Source organism: Chelmon rostratus, chromosome 8 (assembly GCF_017976325.1).
Source record: "Chelmon rostratus isolate fCheRos1 chromosome 8, fCheRos1.pri, whole genome shotgun sequence".
In the NCBI taxonomy this organism is placed as follows: domain Eukaryota; kingdom Metazoa; phylum Chordata; class Actinopteri; order Chaetodontiformes; family Chaetodontidae; genus Chelmon; species Chelmon rostratus.
The window spans coordinates 24,691,293-24,713,156 of NC_055665.1; the positions used below are offsets into that span (position 1 = coordinate 24,691,293).

The 21,864-nt window shown below is 42.1% G+C and overlaps 1 protein-coding gene across 1 annotated transcript; it reads right to left on the reverse strand.

Moving 5' to 3' along the window:
- Positions 1 to 1,684: 1,684 nt before the first annotated feature.
- dpys (dihydropyrimidinase) lies at positions 1,685 to 12,740 on the reverse strand. The gene is made up of 9 exons (XM_041942608.1): positions 12,247 to 12,740; positions 10,679 to 10,837; positions 10,269 to 10,448; positions 8,403 to 8,592; positions 7,979 to 8,135; positions 7,515 to 7,656; positions 6,451 to 6,593; positions 3,310 to 3,517; positions 1,685 to 2,263 (listed from the first exon to the last, which is right to left on the reverse strand). Exons 1-9 carry the CDS (start codon positions 12,496 to 12,498, stop codon positions 2,204 to 2,206), a joined length of 1,491 nt encoding a protein of 496 aa, XP_041798542.1. The 5' UTR covers positions 12,499 to 12,740; the 3' UTR covers positions 1,685 to 2,203.
- Positions 12,741 to 21,864: the final 9,124 nt, after the last annotated feature.

Here is a 21,864-nt window from a genome sequence, read left to right on the forward strand (position 1 = left end):
TGTGTGAGACATTAAATACATATTACATCATGTTCATTATATAACGAGGCAGATGATAGTATTCTATGATGAACTGACTCGAAAGGCGAGCATAATCCATGAGATAACAGGATATACCACACAGTGTATATTTAGGATAGATGCCACAGTAATGCCAGCTAACCAACTATATTAATAATATATTAAATGCCATGCAAGTTCTAGGTTTGTTGGAGGCATTGAAATAAGCTTGTATGTTTTATTTTCCACCTCTCATTTGAGTTTACAACTGTGGATTCATGATGGCAGCAGTGCTGTTATTTCTAAGCACTCTGCATTTGTCTTGATAAAGAGAGAATAAATAGAGTATTTTACCTCCATGTGCAATGCTCCCCTGCAGAGCGCAGAACAGTGATATTTGCTTACATAATCTAAGACAGATGTCCCCTACATGTGCAGCGAACAGCACTGTCCTCTTTCCACTTATGCACTGTCCCTGTCCATTAACATCTCGCAGGTGTTGGAAGGTGATTTCTTTTAACCGTTCGTTACTGCTTCTTGCTGTCTGTACACTTGCTCTTGTTTCTTTGCATCACGTTTCCATCAACTTGCCTCCAAAGTGTTACGTTCCCATTGTTCAATACATTGTTTGAAAGTCAATCAGACTACAAGACTAAACCAATCATTTTTGACTGCCATTCTTAATTTTAGAATTTGAATAAAGTGTTATTTATTATTTGAATTAAATTAAATTTGCAGTGAAGGGCAATAATTAAACTAAAATCCTATTGACATCAATCTAAAAGTTTGTAAGAGTTCACGTCAACCTTCCAGCAGAATCATGGACAAAAGACTAATTTTTTGTGCGTTCCTGCATTGTTACTGCTGTTATTGTGCTTTACACTACAAGGTCTCCACTGCTTTAATGTTATACAATTAGTTACAGCGAGCTACAGATGCTTTAATGATTTCCAACCCTGCTGAAATGAAAATTGACTGTCCGTTACATGAGTGGAATAATGGCGATTCAGTGTTTAATGTAAGCTATTACCTCTATTTGTAATTCAATTTAAATGTTGAATCACCATTTTGAACTTTTCTGTGTTCCCTGTTATCTACTTCTACCAACTCCAATTCTCCAAAACACATAAGGGCACATCTCAGCAGATCTTTTCGGAGGTACTCTGTCTTCTCTGTAGATCCCACGCCTTCCCTTCCATTGTCAGAGGAAAGAGGAAGGAAGTGGTACAGCTGAAGGATGAGTAGGCCTCCTGTGACTCACACGCTGCCACTGACCCGTGTGGCGACCTGATAAGCTCACATTATGTCTCAACTGGCCCTGCGGCATTATACCACGCCAGCATGCCAGCCCAATAGGAAGCTGCCACATGATGCTCGGTGACAGCAACAGACCTTTTTACCATGGGAAGGAATGAACGCAGTCCGTACATGGGCATAGATGGTGTGCAGATGATTATGTGGCATCCTGCTGAATATGCAAATAGAGTCAATCTGGGTCAGCAAAGTAAATCTTAATACTTGCACGCATGCCAGTGCATTTTAATGACTATTTCTTCAAAGGGAAGGATGCTTTTGGGTGAGAAACATCAGTCCTGTTACCAATGGCAACACACATTTAGGAAAAGGGGTTGAAAATTAAAAAAACGCTCAGCAAGAGAAGAATCAGGCACATTTGCAATTGAAGTCAGCTTTTTGAAAATATTTTATAACACAACTCGCACAATAATATGTGCAAATTCATAAGTGATGAAAGATCCTGTTTTGTAATCACATCACATTTTTTTTAACCACGAAATCATGTTTTCATCCCTTACTGTGAATCCCTTGATTGCATAATGGATGTTGGAGCAAATATAATTTTCAGCAGCACGGTGGGTTCTACTGACCTGTGCAATGAGCTGAGCTGACCTGGAAACTTCATACCGATGAACAAATATAACTAAGGTATTATCTGCCAACAGAACACTGGCCCAACGATCAAAACCACCACCTCCTCTGCTACATACTGCGATTTAAATGTCCGAATACTGTATGTATAACTGGCAGAAATATGCCAAAATCAAATGTGGAAACTGTAGAAACCACTCTGAGCAGGTTCATCAGTGAGGCAGCATTCAGTTGTTTTGGCTTTGGTAGCTCCTGGTTTGGACTGGAGACACACAGCTGGAGAGTCAAAGTGCCTTTCATGTTCTAGGTCAGTTGCTCATACAGAAATGACTTTGCCTTTATAGGGCTCTCTGATCACAGCTGTAGGCTTCCCCACCTGCAGGCCAAATACAAAGCAGAAAGAAGAAGAAAAGGTTAAGTGAGCTGTGTGTACAGCACACGATCAGGAACGAGTTGCTCAATTCAATGTAAATCTGAGTTTCTGTTCTCTGAAAGGTGCTTTGTGCATAAGCAGCCATTCTGTGTCCCCTGTTTCATTTATGCTCACTTTATAACAAGAAAATATGAATAAATACAATTAACCCCAGCTATCTTTATTGTTGGGCTGCATTGAAATCACTCCCTCGACGACTCATTCACTATTCCCCTAAACATTTTGGAAAGCAGAGAGTTACATAAGAAGGTCAATACCACTCTCATGTCTGTATGGTAAACAAGACAAATCTTATCTTAGCTAAAAGACTGGATTACAAGGAAGCATCTAACCTGGACCTGTGCCACGGATACAAAAAACCTTGTGCGGGAATCGAAGAGCTACAATTACTAGTGAAGGTGTTGCAATAAATGACTGTTTTGGCCACTTGGGGGCAGCAGAAAAAGCTGTGAACACAACACTGACATGCCGTTATATTACCTACTAAGTTGATATGATTAATGAACTGTTAACACAGTTGTCTATTTACACATGGGAACATTGCATTCATTTAAAGTGGTGTTTCTGGTCATCGGGCAAAAGTGAGTCCAATATTTACTCTCTTTCAGCTCTGTTTTTGGTCTCCACCAGCTCCTGAGGGAAATATGTGGTACCTTATCGGCTAAAGGCTCCACTACGCTCACCAGCTGGTCGCTAACTGTGGTTGATGTTTGGCTCTAGTGTACAGTGAGTTTTTAGAGTTATTTCACTGAAAACAGCTGCCTGGTGCGGCTGAAAACGGCCCTCAGAGAGCAGTTAGAATAAAGTAAAAGAAACAGTAACACTGTGGTCCAAAAAACCAAAGCAATGAGCTGAAAGTCCAAAAAGTCCTGTGGAGTGAGTAACTCACCTCACATTACACACAGTCATCTGATCCATTGTGGTCTTTTGCTAATTTTACTAAGTGAGGTGTTGCTTTCTTGTAATGAAAGCCGTGGGGCTGGACTGACCTCCTCCCTTTGCCTGATCCGTTTGTAAACAAATTCAGAGAAGGGTTTCCTGTGGATGAATTTGCCGTGCCCTGGTGTCGCCTTCAGCCGCCCTTCCTCATAGACCACTTTGCCTCTGGAGATGGTGACAACAGGGACGCCGTGGCACTCCATACCCTCGAAGATGTTGTAGTCCACAGCCTGGTGGTGGGTCTTAGCTGATATCTTCCTACCAAGACACAAAGATACAACTTCAGGTCTGAAACTTCTTCATCACATGTAGCCCTGGCTTTCACAGACATGTGGTGAGACCATAATGCATTCCATTCTACTCTGAACCTGACTGATTCAGGCCAAGATGTAGTCATGCTGCAGCTCTCTCACTGTGCGGCAACAAGCAATATAATATAATGTATTATTTACAACTTTTGCTCATGCGATGCTCTCCTCTGCAAAAAGGCTGGAGTGGGGTGTTGAATAAGAAGACAGACACCACTTTCAAGTCCTCACCCAAATAAACATCGCATTGCTGTAATGGAGTTTATTAGCAGGAATGATTAAAATACTGCAAATGATTTATCTAAAAGCACTCCTGGTAAATAGGTCTATGACAGGAATGGCTTTAATTAAGATTTATGCAAATCTCATAATTCAATACTGTTGCTTGTGCTGTACTATGCTACCGCTATGATCTCTCCAACCACATGTAACCAGTATTTTCATGCTACATATACTTCTACCCCACTACATTTCACGGGGAAATATTGTACTTTTGACACCACTACATTTGTGTGACAGCTCTAGTCTCTAGTTATTTTGCAAATTAAGTTTGTATATGCAGCCTGAGACATATGATGATCTCGGACAATGCATTGTTTGAGAACAGACTACCACACAATATTTGCACAGTAAGGTAGTTATACAGCTCCACTTTGAACAACAGTAAAATGCTGCATACATGTTGCTATCATACTAATGAAAAAAAAAAAATACATATATAATAAACAAATAAATAACATTTGTCTGCAAAAAAGCATGCACAGTTTGCTTGGATTTTAATTGTTGTTTCCTCTTAATGCTACTCTTAAACCTGCAATCACAGCTTCTTAGCAACAAGAGGACAAAGCTGTGAACACAGCACTGACATATTACTCCATTTAAGCTGATACGGAAAACGTGTTAGCTAATAGTTACCACACAACCAGCAGAAACAGAGCAACATTAGCTTTTACTTGGATGTATTTCATTCTCCTTTTAGCTCATTTCTTGGTCTCAACCATCTCCTGAGAAGAATATTTGGCTTTTCAGCTGCTTGAAAAATGATGCTAAAAGTGGTGAGAGTGAACCAAAACTCACATATAAGTAGTCATGTAGTCCATTGTTATTACAAAATGATTTAAGCTAAGAGCTGTACTTCCACCATGTAGTTACTAATAGTAGTGGTAGTGAGATGTAGCTTCAAGCACATTCTCATTAGAGTGGTTGAAGGGCTTTCGGGATTCTGGAAATTCTCCAACTACAGCACAGCACAGACTGATGATGTCAAACAAATAAATCATATCTGATTGAAAAGACTAAATCAGCGAGCGGCAGTGAACTAAATCTGACTCTGCCAGAAAGACACTGAACGTCTTTTTCTTTTTTTGTGAGCCCTCATTTCCCCCATTCACACATGCACATTTCCTGTTGATTTGTAAAGCCAGACACTATGCCTAGTGTGCACTGACAAAAACAAGATGTGTCCTCATTATTCAAATAGCCTAATTATGAGACACAAGGCAATTGACTGAGCTTCCGAGGCGTTTCTGGTTATGCAACTGTTTGTGGCCCCTGGTCTCGGATGTTATGAAGCGACACTTGCGCTGAGGGCAATTAATTACACAGTTTCACAGATGAATTCACGGCTGCAGCAATCAAACACGAGGCGCTCTCATGCTTGAAAGGCATTATGACATCGACGGACACGCACACGCGGTGAGGACAGAAGAAACACGGACAGAGAGGCAAACAGGTGACGTCTCAGGACGACAGGCACGGGGGGATCGAAGTGCTGTCGCCTCCTCCACAGTCAGGAGGGTGAAGGTATCAGGTCTGTGTTACCAGTGAATTCATTTACAGCAAATTACACTGGGGTGCAATGTGTTCTTCTCCAATTCACATCAGCGGTTAGTGACTTCCCTGAGGGGCTCAGCCCAGATTCTCCAGCAAACAGAGCAGTGCAGTGCAGTTCAGGGTTATATAAGCCCGAGTGTGCTACAGTACGCGAGCTACTGGAATGCAAACTGTCCTCTGTGCCTGCATCTGTGCATGTGCACCACAGAACAGCATATTGTCCTCTGCTCCGTATCCGGGACTTCATGTGATTGTTTCTTTCTGTTTCCTGATCATTCTCACAATCAGCTTTTATATACAGCTTTATGATTTATTCTGAGCCAGTTCCTGAAAATAGCCTTAATACTGTGTGTTGTGCGCTGTGAAAATTGGTTTAGCTCCCACGTGCAATGTTCGTCATCTTTAAGATCCTCACTATGACCCATCAGCATCATCCCACTGATGCTGCGTGCATCTACCTTATGTAAGTGAGTAAAAATCCTTCTTAAAAAATAGCCAAACATGGTGAAGGAATTAATCACCCCGACAGTCTTTTTTAATGACTGATGAATGTGATTCATATGCAAATTGCGTTATGCTTTCATTTGCAGCTGTAGATAAGTGATGACATACTGCGACTTTTGGATATGGGCACAAACGTAATCAGCTTACGTTAGTGTGTGTGTGTGTGTGTGTGTGTGTGTGTGTGTGTTGAGGTGGCACAAGATGACAGATGCACCACTTCTCTTTTTAGCTGCCTGTATCTATATCCTGTACACTTTACTGCTAAATTTTAGAAACCTTATCTTATTCAACCGAAAGCTTGACACCCTGAAGACATGCTTTCAAGTTTGCCCTATGTTTCAGCAGCAACATCTGCGGTTGAAGCCGCTGCTGGCGCTGGCAGAAATGTTGAACTTAATGCTGAGAGATAAGAGAGCATTCGTAATGTGCAATGGAGCTGTGCACATTTCAAACTGTAGACACACCCAGTGTCCGAGAGCTTACTTTTCCTGCTCTGTTTCAAAAGCTTTCTGCCATACTGCTGAATGACTGGAGTCAGGTCCTCACCTTGTCATCTTGGGGTCCCATATAACCACGTCAGCATCCGAGTTCTTGGCGATACGGCCTTTCTGCGGGTAGAAGTTGAAGATTTTTGCAGCGTTGCTGCTCGTGACAGCCACAAATCGATTCTCGTCCATTTTGCCGCTGTGCTGAGGGGAGGAAATGCACAAAGCAGCCGCTCTGAGTAAAGGGCCACAGTGGATGACAACAAAGTACAGAATTAGCAGAACAAAGGTCAGTGCTTAACTGTGCAGCAGGCAACTAATTTTCTGCCAAAATATCATCTAATGTGTGATGTGTAAGCACTGTTGCATGTGGTAAATCTTTCCAGTGGCCTTGGGGCAGCAGGGCTGAAACACCGTCTCCAACAACAGCAGCGCTGAGAAAATGCAACGTCTGCTCTCTGCAGCAACCTGCAGCTCCCAGAGTTTATTGCCTTTTCTGTTTGTATTGTAGAAAAACAGAAATCCTTGTATTTCAATTAAAATAAATAAGAAAAGAGCAGAATGATTTGTGTTAATGAAGAGCTAACACTTTTAAAAGAGGACACATCTTTATGCTACCAAACTGCATGCTAAAAATGTATGTGTGCACTTAGCCCACGACAGATTAAAAAATGTACAAAGGACCCCCTCCCACTGTTGTGTAGGTGCATATACTGGGCTCCAAGGCACGACAAATCTTCATGACTTGACATCAGCAAAGGGGCCCTGTAAGAGCCTTGCAATTTTAAGTCATGCTGTGCCTGAATGATGCATATTCTCCCATAATTTGGCCTCCATACATGATGAGTCAGCCTTGATTATGCTTCACAGTAAGAAGTGTCAAGCTGACGTAAGATACGTCCAAAGCAAACAGGGACTTTGAATTCAAAAAGCTCAATTTAATTTGAGGTTAAGTTGATGTTCGTCCTGTTTTATGCATTTTATTTACTCAGCCTACCGCCTCATCACCGCTAACTGTGCAAGTACACAGATAATGACAGGAAGCTGCCTAATAGCTGTTGCTAGCAGCTCAGTCTCAGTGCTGAACAATGTCTGATAAATTGCATTCATATCATCAGGACGTACCACTCCTTTCTCCCAGATGACTGACATCCTGTCCTCCACTCCGTTCACTCCGTTGGGGATCTTGGTGAAGTCGTCTTTGCCAAGAGCCTTCTGGCACACGGAGAAGGTGCAGTTGTCCGTCCCCGTCACGCTGAGATCATCACTAGCATATAGCATATACGGCAGACAAACACATGTATGGATGAATGACAGAACAGATGCTGGAATGAACAAATGAAAATATAAAGGAGTTAGAATTATTTAGTCATCACAATATGCAAAGTAGCCCATTTGTGTAAATTCTAGCCTGTATCACACTGTCATGTCAGCCTCAGCATCTTTTCCTCTCTCTCCCTTTAATGCTCTTATAAAAAAAAAATGGCTCCAATAGAAGAAAGCTAAATTACAAATACATCTGAACATCTCATGACACTTTTCTAATCTGCAGTGACATCATTGGTTGCAACACTTTCAGTTCCACCTACTTGGCCAGTAGGTCCATGAGATAGCCAGGGGTGCTGGGGTCAGGTCTGAGGGGGGGGCCCATGACAAAGGCGGCAGCATGGGCCCACTCTTTGTGCCAGTAGTGTGTCCCATCGGTGCCCAGTCCAGCTGCAATGGGCTCCCCGAACACCACATGCCCTGTAGAGAGAGAAATGCTTAAAATATATTGAAATAGTTAGAAATGTCTCTCTTTATAGAGTTTTTGACTGCTGAGCAAGATCCACCTGCTGCTTAAAAAAAAGGAATAGCTTTGGAAGTGAACCTTGGGTACTCTGTGATATTATATTGTGATATATGTGATAGTAACAGTGATACTGGTGTTGGCCTTCAAAAGGCCATGTGTAGGGACATCATCTCTCAACCTTGCTCTGTTCCAACAGCAGGTGGCAGCAAGCCCACACTCACCATCTCTGCGTGCATTAGACACCACCTTGGCGGCAGACTTGCTCATGACATGGACCACATACAGCGGGCAGTTGACAGCGTGGGCAATGGTGATGGCCCGCTGGGTGGCCTCCGCCTCCACCTCCTCTGGTCGACACAGCTCATGGCCCTCTGGTCCGGTGATGCCCAGAGACAGCATCTTCTTAGCCCCCTGTCGAGTCCCGGCAGGGATGGGGACAACAAGTCAGCATAAAGGTTAAAGGAGATGGATGGATAACAATGGCAGAGTCCAAGCAGAGCGGGAACAGACTTTAACTAATACAGCTATGATTACAAGGAGCATGCAGTGCTTTAAAAACACTTGTGCTTTGTTGACATTGGCTTTACCTCCACATTGTTTGGGGTCCCACAGATCGCAAAGCTGTAAACCTGGCAGTCACTGCAAAAACAAACAGCTTTTCCCTTGAAATAGTTTTCCTGTTTTCTGGCCTTTTTAAAACTGTGTATAAAGAAAAGCGTTAAAGTGGCAACTCGTCTTTTTGCCACATACTGGGCATGTGATGAAAGTGATAAAATATGGGAATAACAATAAAGCACTTACAACATATTACAACAAATAAGCTTTATGTAACAAATGTTCAGTATGAGTATGTTGTCCTACATAGTGGTGTTTCTATTGTTTTGGGTCAGTTAGACCCCAGAGACTGTGATAAAAAGTCAACACCAATCACAAATACAGAGGATTGCATTTGATGTTTTCCAGCTGAGGCCTCAGAGAAGCCAAACAGAAGTAAGGCATCATTTTCTGTAGCGGACTTCTGAACAATGTGATCAGTTCAAAATCCTTTTGAAAAGCAGCTCTCTCTGAATTAGGAGAAGAGGTATCATGTGCTGTCAGTCTGACTGGACAGTGTAATGCAATGTATGTTTTCAGCTGCCACAGGGGGCCCAAAGGACCCCAAACAGAGCATGCATTAACAACATGAGTTTATGCTTACTACACCTTTAACACATTTCTGACTGTCAGCATTAATCATGCATTTCCCACCACTTGAGAAGCATGTTTAACTTTTTTTGGCATTTGCTGCTTCCTAGTGGTCAATTGCTGTCATGACATTTGAAAATAAAAGTATTAAAAAATCCAGACAAATGTATGAAAAACTGGTCATTTTGACTCCTCAAAGCAGAAACATACAGGTTCAACTAATATCATTAATAATGGCCTTTTCATTACTGTAGCAATATGCCAGTTAGCCATTAAGTATAATACAAAGGCCCTGGAACCAGCACATGTAAATGGAAAAAGTGTTATTAATATAACTAACCACATTTGTGCTTTCTTGGATGTGACAAATAAATAAAATAAATATTAAAATGCAAACTGGTGTTGCCAAAACTGAACACTCTGAATTTCATATTACCGTTACTGTCAAACTGTGGACTCTTCCATGACAGGATGCAGGTCTCCTGAATGGACTTAGCTTCCATCACGGCTAAACATTAACCCATACTTGTCTCTGGACTGTGTGTGTGTGTGTGTGTGTGTGTGTTTACATATGGTCATTCTTTAACTCATCTGTCCTTTTCCTGATAAAGAGGACTGCAGCATGTATGCTCCTCTACTTATGGGACGAATAGGGCTGATTACGTTGAGATTTGAGTTGTTGGTCAATTTTGCATCACTGTCCTTGCTTCTAGCAGCTTCTAGAATGTGAACAGTGTTGAGTTGTTAGAGTATTTGGAGTATCAGGAGAACATCGATAGCCTAAGAGTGGAAATCACATACATTGTGACAAAAATGGGGTAAAACAAACATCAGAGCAGCTCTTCAATAAGCAACTCTTCCCTTACTGCCATATCCTTTTCGTCACACTTGCTCATACTGACCTCTGCAATCAGGTCTCCATTCTCGGCATGCACCTGAGCAATGGCTCCGATCTCCTTGCACTGGGAGAAGGCAGCGTACAGCTCGGAGTCCCGCAGCATGAACACATCTTTGTAGGCCATAAACATCTTGAAGGAATTCACCCCCCTGTCTTTGGCCAGCGTGTGCATCTCTTCTTTAACCTGGAGGGGAGAAAGGTTTGGAGTCACTCAATAACCATGATTGTGATACATCGCTCTGAAAAAAGAGGGCTGTCGGGGGGGGGGGGGGGGGGGGGGGGGGGGGTATGGGAAATCAGTGCCTTCAACACAAAACGAATACCCATTTGACAGCTCGGGCCGCAGTTTATTTGGAATTGACAAACATAACACATATTTTTTCTGTATTTATGAAGACTGAGCTGCTCATTCACCTTATCACTCCACCACGTGACGGCGACATGCAGCGAGTAGTCGCAGCAAACCTTGGGGTCAGCTGTCTTACGCCAACACTCGTAGGCCTCAAGCAGAGATTTTCCCTTTTGGGGGATGACAAAGTCCAGGATCATTGTGGTCCCTCCTGCCAGGGCGGCCTGGTGAGACACACATTACCACACAGATGCAAGTTAAACATTAATGTCTGAATGCCACCAGTGCATTGATGCTTAAAATAAAAAAACATCTTAAATAATTTCAAGAACTGGTCGATCGCTGTGGGATATTTATTGTCTGCAGAAGAAGGCAGGCAAAAATCTTGTACAACTTATTGTTGGATAACAGAACTGAGCAGTTCAGAGTACAGCCAGTACACACTCATGTATTCATGTTGGGGCATTTTGCTTCACATTGCTCAACATATTTCAGTAACCTATGACACGTTTATCAGCACAGCGTTGAAAAGATTACTTAATACCAGCGTCAATCGGATTTGTTTTGCAAACCTGTATCAGTGAGTGCAGACAAGTCAAGCAAGTCAACACTGCATTGCGTCACACTGACATAAAGAAACTGTTTGATACTTTTAGTTGATATCATAGATGTGACTTAAAACATTCTGAAGTTCATTATGGGCAAACTTGTCATTGTTGGCCAATGCTCCAACCAACACGGCTCCTCAGATTTTGGTTGATACTTGCCCCCAGACCATGACCACCTAAACTGGTAAGAGTCTGTGAACTGGGTTTCATGATGACTGGACAAATTCAAATTGGTGCAAAACCCATCGAGGCTGTTCAGAGAGCACACTGAGCTGGACTTGTCTGTCTCAAGTTCACGTCAATCAGGCTAACAGCGTGAGGGGCGGGGCCTTTCCAAAAGCCCAGTCTTTCCAGTTTCAGGGCAGAGTTTTGTGTTTTCAGCTCATGCCTGCTCACGGAAATGAGAGCTGTTGCAGCAGAAAAAAACAAGATAAATGAAAATTATACTAGTAATAACAATAGTTCTGCCCCTTCGGATTGAAGCCTAATAAGACTTTATTTATCCCTGGGGGGGAATTCATAAGCGGCCCAGCACTTTAAAAAGTAATTAAAGTCAGCCCCACCTTTTCCAGCTGCAAAATTAAAGTGATCAATATGTATAATCCAATAATATATCATTATTACATAATGGTCCATTCTGCATAATGGGTACTTTTACATTTGGTACTCAACCTATTTCTATGCAACTACTTTTGTCGTTTTCCTCTTTAAAGTTTGTAGGACTTTTACTTGTGACAGAGTATTTCTGCACGGTGGCCCTGCTGCTTTGACTTCAGTAAAACATCCGACTCATGTGACACAAGCAGGATGTGGTGACAAGGATGAATATGAATATGCTTATGAGAGTGCATGTCGTGTTGGTAACTTAAGATAGATACATTCAAACGCTCTGGGAAACATGGAAATCTTGTCGTATTATTCTGTGTGTGTGTGTGTGTGTGTGTGTGTCGAGCTTGACGCGCTTGAATGCGTCGGGGACTCTTCCTCTCCAAGCTGCTGAGCAGTACATAAAGTGTCTTCTTCACCTTGGTGCCGATGTGGAAGTCGTCCACAGCCTTGGTGCCCATGAACGCCAGCTCCATGTGCGTGTGCGTGTCGATGCCGCCCGGGATCACCAGCCTACCGGTGGCGTCGATCACTCGCGCGCCTTCCGGGACCTGAAGGTCCGGCCCAACTTCCACGATTCTCCCATTCTCGATGTAGACGTCGCCGATCGCGGAGCAGTCCTCGTTCACAACTTTCCCTCCTTTGATCAGGATCCTGCCGGGCTCCGCCATTCCTGCTGCGCGGCGTTCAGGGTGTGGAGAGAGTTGGCGCAAAGTGAAGCCGGGTGTCAGCAGAGCGCTCTGTCTGTGCAGCGAGGGGTGCTCACAAACTTAAACAAACGCCTGGTCATGTGAGGCATGGATGCTAGTGTTACGTGTCGGACACAGCCCTGCCCTCCACTTCACAGCGGGATCATAGAGAAATGAAACAAGCGCACTTGTTTTCACTTTTTTCCTCTTCCTCTTCTCATCCAGCTGGATGAAGAGTGTTTTTTATCTGGTTTGACTGCATGTTTGGCCACCACGTGGCTGTTTTAAGAAGACATAGGTAATGTGATGGAAGTTATGGCCGGTTTGAGTCGCTAGGGGGCAGACATTTCTCAGCTGTCCTTCATTCTATCCACTCTGCGCACAGTGTGTGCCATGACGGAACAGAATGGCATGCAGTCCGAAAGCTGAAAGTCACCAAACTGGTTCAGAAAGAGGTATGTGAGTAACAGGGTGGGTGGACTGGGACATGTTGAAGCAGACAGCCACTTACAACAAACACACTAACATCCAGGTATATGCAGAGACTGCCACTGCCTACATCACTAAATGCACTGGCGACGTGCTGAGCAGAGGCCACGGCTGACGGGGGGGTGGGGGGGCTTCCACAAGCTGCTGGAGGCAGCACGGACTGAATCCAGTTGACTTGATCGTTGGTGCCTCACTCCCTTCCCTCCTGGACATCTGCAACACCCGCGTTACCCACAAAAAATTACTTTTATTTATTTTAATTATTTTTTTAGTCTTTTAACTGATCAGTGATGTTAGGAACAGATGGTAAAGATAAGAAGACTAGAAAGAATAAAATTAAGATACTACAATAAAATAAAATACACATGCAATAAGAATATTCGTAAAGCAATTAAAAATATAACAGAATGAAAATATACTAAGGCAATAAAATATACTAAACAATAAAATATGGAAGTCAAATGTGCAAACAGAATAAAATATACAAGCAGAATAAAATATACCAGTGAAATGTACCAACAGAATAAAAAAAATACACAGTGATATGTACCAACAGAATAAAATATACCAGTGGACAATAAAATAAAATATGCCAATGAAAATGAAATGTGCCAATATACTAAAATGTATATAATTAGTTAAGTATATGTGTGGACCTAAAAGTTAAGTACACAGAAGGTGCAGGTGGAGGTAGAGGTGTAGGTGTAAAGTGCGGTGTGCAGTGGTTCACAGTTCTCAGAGTCTCTCACTCCAGTGAGGGGCTGCTGGGGGTGATAGCTCTAACAGCTCTGGGGAAGAAGCTGTCCCTCAGTCTGTTAGTGGTGGTGCGGATGTTCCTGTACCTCTTTCCTGATGGAAGCGGTACAAACAGTCTGTGGCCCGGATGGCTGGGGTCCGTGGCGATGGATCTTGCCCTCTTCCTGACCCGGCCTTCATATATAGAGTCTAGGTCAGGAAGGGGGCGGCCCACGATGCCCTGTGCAGTTTTAACCCCCCGTGCCAGTTGTTTCCTCTCCTGTGCCGTGCAGCTGCCATACCACACTGTCACACTAAGGCAGAGGATGCTTTCAATTGTGTCCCTGTAGAAATTAACGAGCAACCGAGAGGAGAGTCCAGCACGTTTCAGTTTCCTGAGGAAGAAGAGCCTTTGTTGTGCCTTCTTCACCAGGCGGGAGGTGTTCATGGACCAGGAAAGATCAGATGTGATGTGGAGGCCCAGGCTCATGATGTTGTCCACACGCTCCACCACTTCTCCGTCCATGAGGAGGGGGGCATGATCCGTCTTCCTGGACCTCCTGAAGTCCACAATGACCTCCTTGGTCTTCCCTGTGTTCAGCACCAGGTTGTTGGCTGGTGCTGAACAGTGTCCTGTGTTTTTAAATGTTGTGCATAATGTTTGAGATGCCCTCTCCAGACGGGTATCTATAAAGTTACCTTGAACCTTGAACCTTGAAAGCATTCAGCATTGTGGGTGTCTTCAGCCTCCAACCACCTGGGAGAAGATCCACCAGACTGACTCACAGTTTCATCCACCAGGATGTGAGGATGATGAGCTCCCTCCCCTCTCTCCCACCTCTCCCCTCTGTACCCAAGAAGACTGGACTGTAACCTGTATGTATGTAGTAGCTATTTACCAGAAACATTTATATTTCTAGTACTTTTCAGTCCCCTGTATTTATTCTTATACGCCTGTCTTGTTTTGTCTCTGTTGTTTTTTGTCTTTCTATTTTTGCACACACTGTGGGACGCTGAGAGACAATATTTTGATCCCTCTGTATATTCTGTACATATGCTGAAATTGACAATAAAGTTGACTTTGAAATGTCTGAATGTCACCAAGTGATACACTGAGACTGTAAACAAATGTCTGACACTGTTGCATTGTGGGAGTATAGTGTAGACTGACAGTACTTTCAAAAATTAAGGTTATTTCTTAAAATATGTTTGAACTTTTTTTTTCATCTATTTGATGGCCGTGTTCTTAATACAGCATCTGCTCTTCCTGCTGTGAAGCGCTGTTTTCCCCTAATGAAACTGTCCTGTGATCATAAGATTCTTCAATAATCCATTTTCACTTCAAACTGCACCTTGATCAGAGTTTTAACAATTGGATTAGTAGTTTGTTTCATCAAAGTGTATCTGAACATAAATACAAGAGCAGAGGTTGACTGAACTATTCCAGTTCCTTTTCTTTACACTGTGGAGTACCCTCTATTACATCTTAACGGACCAAAGCTGTACTGCTCACCTCCGTTACTGCATGGTAAATGTGGCAGGGACAGTCTAATTCTAGCACGATTATTTTTCCATATGAGTCCAATATATAACTTTCTAGGTTTCTGGAAAACATCATCAGTTGGAGGCAGTGGGATGTTCTGTGATAAATACAGTATTTTAAGGAGTCGGGGAAATCCATCAATTTCTTCTATTTTTCTCCATCAAATTTCAATTGGTTTTTAACAATCAAAGCTCAATCTGACACAATTCTAATCCAGAGTATGTGAACTGATCCACCTCTTTAAACATGGAGGCTTATTCTACAGTCTTTAAGCACTGGGTGCTGCCTGTACCTGGGCAGCAGGTAAAGTAAATAATAGTGGGGATTCAGGTTAATCTCTGACATCATCCTCTTTGGACTGTAATCAGTTTTGATAGTTTTCTGCCATATTTAAAGAAACTAACTGGAGTCATTTTAGGAATGTTTTCCCACATCCAAATTGTCCCAACAAATGAAAAAGAAAAGGACATTACACCCGACCAAAAGCCTTTTCAGCACCTCAGCATAGAAGGGCATTTACTGAGGCGTCCTCCAAACTTTGAATGGTACTGAGAACCCCCTGAATATTATCAAATCCATCAGATCCCAACAGAAACCCGTTTTCATGCTCTGGGTTGTGAGTCTTGCAGTCATCTTGGTAAATTTTTTGTACAGGATTTTAAAGTCAGACTTTAATAGGCTTCTTGGTCTCATGCTTTCTGTTGCTGGTCCTTCCTGGTGTTGACAGTATGGTCAATGCTCCTGTCATTGATTTAGGTGGACTACTATTGTGGAAAGCTTCCAGTAACACAGTCAATAGTCGTTTGAGTAATTTTGTTTTCAGTGTTTTTTTAAACAGGTCTATTGGGAGCCCATCTGGTCCTGCCATTTTACCAGATTTCATGCCATCAATAGCTTTGCCTATTTCCTTAAGTTCTGATATATTTCTGGAATTATTTCTTTAAGTTCTGGAATATTCAGTCAATTAAGGGTTTTTTTTTTTTAACAGGCATGCTGTCTGCTAGAGGATACCTCATTTAGTAACTTTGCCAGTGTGAACACAGGACGTACTCAGAACATATACTTACAATTGTCATGCAGTATACACACAGGAAGTAGCTCCGTTTGGGCTTGTCTCACACACATGCAGTAAAAATATATGAACTGGGGTGTCCACAAACCTTTGGCCATATAGTGCATATTATAGCATCACACCATTTTTTCATATATAGATACACACACACACAGACACACACACACACACACATGCTGTAGAGTTCTAGTAGAATTACTCTGTGCTCAGTTTTTCCCAAATATCACATCGAAGACTCAGGACTCACACAAGCTACAAGTGTTGTTTCGGCCTCTGCTGTCAAGAAATTGTGCTTACACCTTCTTAAACATAAAAATGGATAGTGATGCTGCACAGGAGTTTAAAACTTGTGACCCCACAGCTTCTGGCTGAACAGGTAAGTGAGAGATCCTGGAAAAACCTACAAGTGCACAGGAAGTGAATCCCATTAGTAGAAGAAGTACTGATGTGCACCTCAACAATAAACTGGACTGGTCCACCAACACTGATGCCCTGTACATGAAGGGCCAAAGTTGTCTCCCTCTTCTGAGAAGACTGAGGTCTTTTGGAGTGTGGAGGACACTGTTAAAAACTTCTTATGACTCATATGAATCTTCTACAACATATTTTTTTATGCTCCTATGGCAGCAGTATTCTCATACTCCTGTATACAATGTACATATAAATAGCTGTTTCTCTATTTTTCATTCTGTATACCTTTGCTATTGACTATTTTGATCCCTCAATGTCTTTATATCTTTTATGGTTTACTGCATGGAACAATTTAATTTCCCCGGTGTGGGATTAATAAAGTGTTATCTTATCTTATCTTATCTTATCTTAAAAAGCTCAATATTACCCTCTGAAATGTCATAGAAGTACCTCAGAATTGTAATTATGTACAGTACATTAGTAAATTTGCTTAATTACTTTCCACCAGTAGTTCCAGAAATCCTTATAATTTATCAAGTTGTGTCAGTCCGAGTTGAAAGTTAGTACCTGGTCCTTTTCTTGTGCCTTTTAGAAAATATTGATTGTATCTGTGGTCTGGCCCTGTGCTGTGCCTTGACACATACAATTATCAACATGAATTCACTACATGCAGTAAACAACTTGATGGTTCTCTCGATTTTTATCCTTTATAGAAAGCAAGTCCAGTGATGTCTCCGTCAGGAGTGGAAAGAGAAAGACAGAGAGCTGACAGAGATACATCACAATAAAGACCAGGGTCTCTGAGTCTGTCCAGAAAACGGAAAAGATAAAGTCAGAGGATCACTGAGCCTGAGGATGGACAAAGAAGGAGACAGAGGATCTCGAATGATGCTCCCTCTTGAGGTGGCTGTCATGAGAAAGATGGCCAGTGGAGAAGAAGGATCAGTCGGGGAATCCGCAGCCATTTCCCTGCTGGATTATTATGATCTGGACCAGGAGCTGGTCGTGGAACTTCCAGTCCCTTCTGTGATCTCTTTGGGTACATCCAGGAGAACAATGGGTCCCTGCAGGAGGAGGAGGACAGAGTCATTTTAAAGCAGCTGGTAGAAGCAGCCAAGGAGCTTGAGTCTAAAAATGTTTTCCACCAAGACATCAAAGTCCTGGCAGATTTCCCACACCAGAGGCTGATTGACTTTGGTCTCAGCTGTCTCACAGAGAAGACCTCATCGTACGGGACCTCCTGCGGTACCTCAGCCCACATCACACCAGAGTGAAACCAGCGCTGGACCTACAGTGCTGGTCCCATTACAGGGTCCTGTATAAAATGCTGCACAGAGACCTCAGCAGCGTCCTTCTCTGGAGCAGCTCCGGCTTCACCCCTGGCTCACATAAAAGCAGCCCTTGAACCTCTGGACCACGCTGACTCTGTCTTCAAATGAGTAATTAATGTCATTTCAACAAAATTAACACAATATTTTCTTTGTCACTGTTTGTTTCATGTTGCTTGGTTGGGAATATTCATTCCCCCCTTCTGAGTGTTGTATTAAAAATTGTAACTTATGTTAAATGTTAGTGTGTGTGGTGAAACAGTCCTACAAAAAAGAAAATGTTGTTTTTAAACCAAAAATGTAAGATTAGATAAAAATATAATAAAATCATTTAGCATTTCTCCTCACTGAATCATGCCACATATAAATATTCCAAAGGTTATAGTTGTCAAAGCTGACCTCAGGTCACGTTACTGTATCTGATCAGTGTGCTGATTTATACTGAGGGAAGCTGAAGCGGACACATTTTTTTTCTAATTACTGTAGACATCAACATGTTGAATGTAAACCAGATATTAAGCCACTGCGTGGTATGCAACTGAGGAATAACCTTTTAAACCATGAATACAACAGGTGCATGCATAATGCCTATGCATGTTATTTTCATTAGTCTCTTCAGTTGTCCTACAGTGGGAGTCTCTTTCTCACTCTACTTGCTGTCTTTAAGTCATTTTATATTTTATACCAGGTAAAAGAGCCCAGACAGTACCCCAAAACTAACCTGTAGTCGGTACCTCAGTCAGTGTTTTGTCCTATTCTCTACTCTACTATAAGTCACAGTACAGAGACTTTGGGAATGATGGAAACCACAGAAGTCACCTCAGTTATACATTTTTCTCCTATGGCTGACACATTTTAGCGCTTTGATTCCATCATCACCATATTCATCATCTTTAGACCTTTTTACAGCAGACATTTTGACATGTCATGACAGGAAAAACACATTAATAAGGGCTCTGTTCAATTAAAACAGGGCACGGTAATGCTTTGGTACAGTATATGTCACACATATTTCATGATCTTCTGCTGGAGCAGAATCTTGGAGTGGTCATCATTCAGAAAATTTGTGATTTTGTTGCCAAAATACCAGTATGGTTGCTTTCTGCAGAGGCCAGGAAGCTGACAGGTCAAAAAAAAAGTGACTGTGTCTTTAGGAATTGATTACATTTACTGTTTTTAAAAAAAATCCCAAATGCAGCAGGCTTCTGATAGTGCTGTGATATCCCCGGAGCATGCAGCTGCTTTTCTTTCATGAAGAGTTGTTAGCCACTGGGAGAGATTAGCATTTTACTGCGGTGGATTGGTTGTCTGCGCCGCATCAGTCCAGACAACTTTTCTCATCCATTAGTGTATTACGAAAACAAGACACATTGGAGAGACAAAGATGCATGCGCTGGTGAGATAAGCGCACGCACAGGGCTTAGGAACACCTAACCTTCACAGTTGCAATAAACAATAACATGTGACTTAAGAGGATTTACATAAGATGAGAGGAGTAATCAGAGGGAGTGAAAAACCAATGAGGCAGCAATGGCATCTCCTCAAAAGTCTCTGTGTTGCTGAATGAGGAAAGTTGCCATTCCACTGGATTTAGAGGAAGGCTGTTGTTATCATTTTATTTCCTCCACCGGCACTACAAACCAACACAGATGTCAGTTTCTTTCCGACTGCATTCAAATTCAGCGAGCACAGCTCTGAGTGTTGACATGGTAAAACTCTGGCATTAGAAGGGCATAGCATGCACAAAAAGTGACATACAGTAAGATAATACTCGGGCAGATTATCAGCGCTCACTGCTCAGGCAGAAAGAGGCTTGTTTACTGCGTTTGTGCTGAACTTCACACGTCACACTGCAGCTACAGTAAATGTGTGTTACAGATCTGACACGGAAAGAAGATGGCTTATAAATCTGGGTTTGTCATATCTGTGGCTGTTTTAATTACTTTCCTTTGGTAAAGCAGAGGAGGGAATTAAATAATTCCTTGTTTGTCTTCATCTCTTATCTAATTAGATTTCTTTTAAATCTAATCTTGTATTTTTGTAAAATAAAAAGGCCCTCTATTTTTAATCTGCAGTTTCTTTTTATTTAACTGGATTAAAGAAACAAATGCAAGAATCCATGTATGTACACTGTAAATGGAGTCATAGTGGCTGGGTGGAGCTACTCGGAAAAATGGATGACTGACATTCAGCACCCTGATGGTCAACACGGCTGATCCTCCCCCTCGACACCTCCGAAGACCCCTCCGTCAAACTCCTGATGCAACGCTTACTCGCCTCATCCAAGATGGTGACAAATGATCCATCTGGTCCAATCACAGACACTTGGAACATGCTCAGAATGGTGGAGATGATAGTGGACTTCAGGAGACGGCCCTGGCCTTCCTCACCATCCACACTTCCACCATGGGCTTGATTTGACTTCCTGGATGGGCAATCTGTCAGCACCTGAAGTTGGAGGCAATCATAAAAAAAAAAAAAAGCCCAGAAGATGTACTTTTCAAGTTCAACCTGCCACAGGAGCTGTTCTACACACCAGCCTCTGTATACACACATCAATCATAGCCTTGTTTTGACAAGCACCAAAAAGGACAGTTACAGTGGCAGTCTGCCCACCCTCCTGCACGAGTCAGGAAACTCAGCACGGAGCCCTCCCACCCAGGTCACAGCTTATTTGATCTCCTCTGGCACGTGCTCCAAGGGACTATACTATCCACACAACAGCTTTTCCACACACTCATCCAAACGTAATTCACTCATCCATGTGAATGTGTCACTACAGTTTCTGAACAATGACCAGTAATTACTATCCAGTTATTCATTTTACACGTGTCGACCCATACTGTTCATGTCACTTATTGTACAAACGTTAGACCGCTTTTATTCACAATGAGGAGATGTGTGCAACAGCTGCACATGCAGCCACCTCTATATCTAGTTTGTTATATCAATTTAAATGTATACAATAATTATTCTCTGCACTGTTAAAATCCTCTATTAAATATTATTATTTGCACTCTTGCCGTCTGTGTGCACACAGCAATCAGTCAGACTTGCATCCTGGTTATAAATCTGACCTGTACACAGCCACAGCATTACTGTTTGTACAGATATTTATCGTCTGTGTCCATTTCCATACACTCTTGTCTATTTCAACTATTTATTTTAGTTTATTGTGTTTCACATTTTTATGCAAGTTTACCATTAAAAAAATCCCTCTGTATGCTTGTTTTAGCAGTGCATGTAAGTACATTATGCGTCAGCTAATACACTGATTCTGAATATTCATGGACACAAACGGTTCAGGAGTGCATTACCAGTAATTGTAGTCCAGATGGCAGTGTTCTCCTCAGGTTGAAATGGAAATGTGACCTGCTCTGACTGCTCAAATATTTTATTGTACAAAAAGATCACAATTAGCAGTATATGTAATATTTGGTGTAGAAAAATAGTGGTCATAATAAGATTTTTGTATGACCTAATATGGTGATACATGTCTTTAAAACAAAAGTTAATTGCAGGGATGCAGTTTAGGACGTCTTTGGATGTGTTATTTTTGATACATCTCTGATATTTCTGTAATATTGTGAGTGGATTCAGAGAGTGAATTATGTGTTATGTTAACCGGAAATCAGAAATAGAAGATGCATTACACTATAGAGTGTTCTGGATGGCATCACGTGAAAGACGCATTCAGTGGTAATTTGCAGGCTTGAATTAGAAAAACAAACATCCATGTAATAAGGCTTCAAATGTGACATAAAGTGATG

Coding starts and splice junctions, on each gene's coding strand:
- dpys (XM_041942608.1), bottom strand. CDS start 12,498: ATGGCGGAGCCCGGCAGGATCCTGATCAAAGGAGGGAAAGTTGTGAAC. Junction 8,593..10,268: donor ATGGAGACCTGATTGCAGAG/GTCAGTATGAGC, acceptor GGGACTCGACAG/GGGGCTAAGAAGATGCTGTC. Junction 6,594..7,514: donor TCATCTGGGAGAAAGGAGTG/GTACGTCCTGAT, acceptor TCCTCCCCTCAG/CACAGCGGCAAAATGGACGA.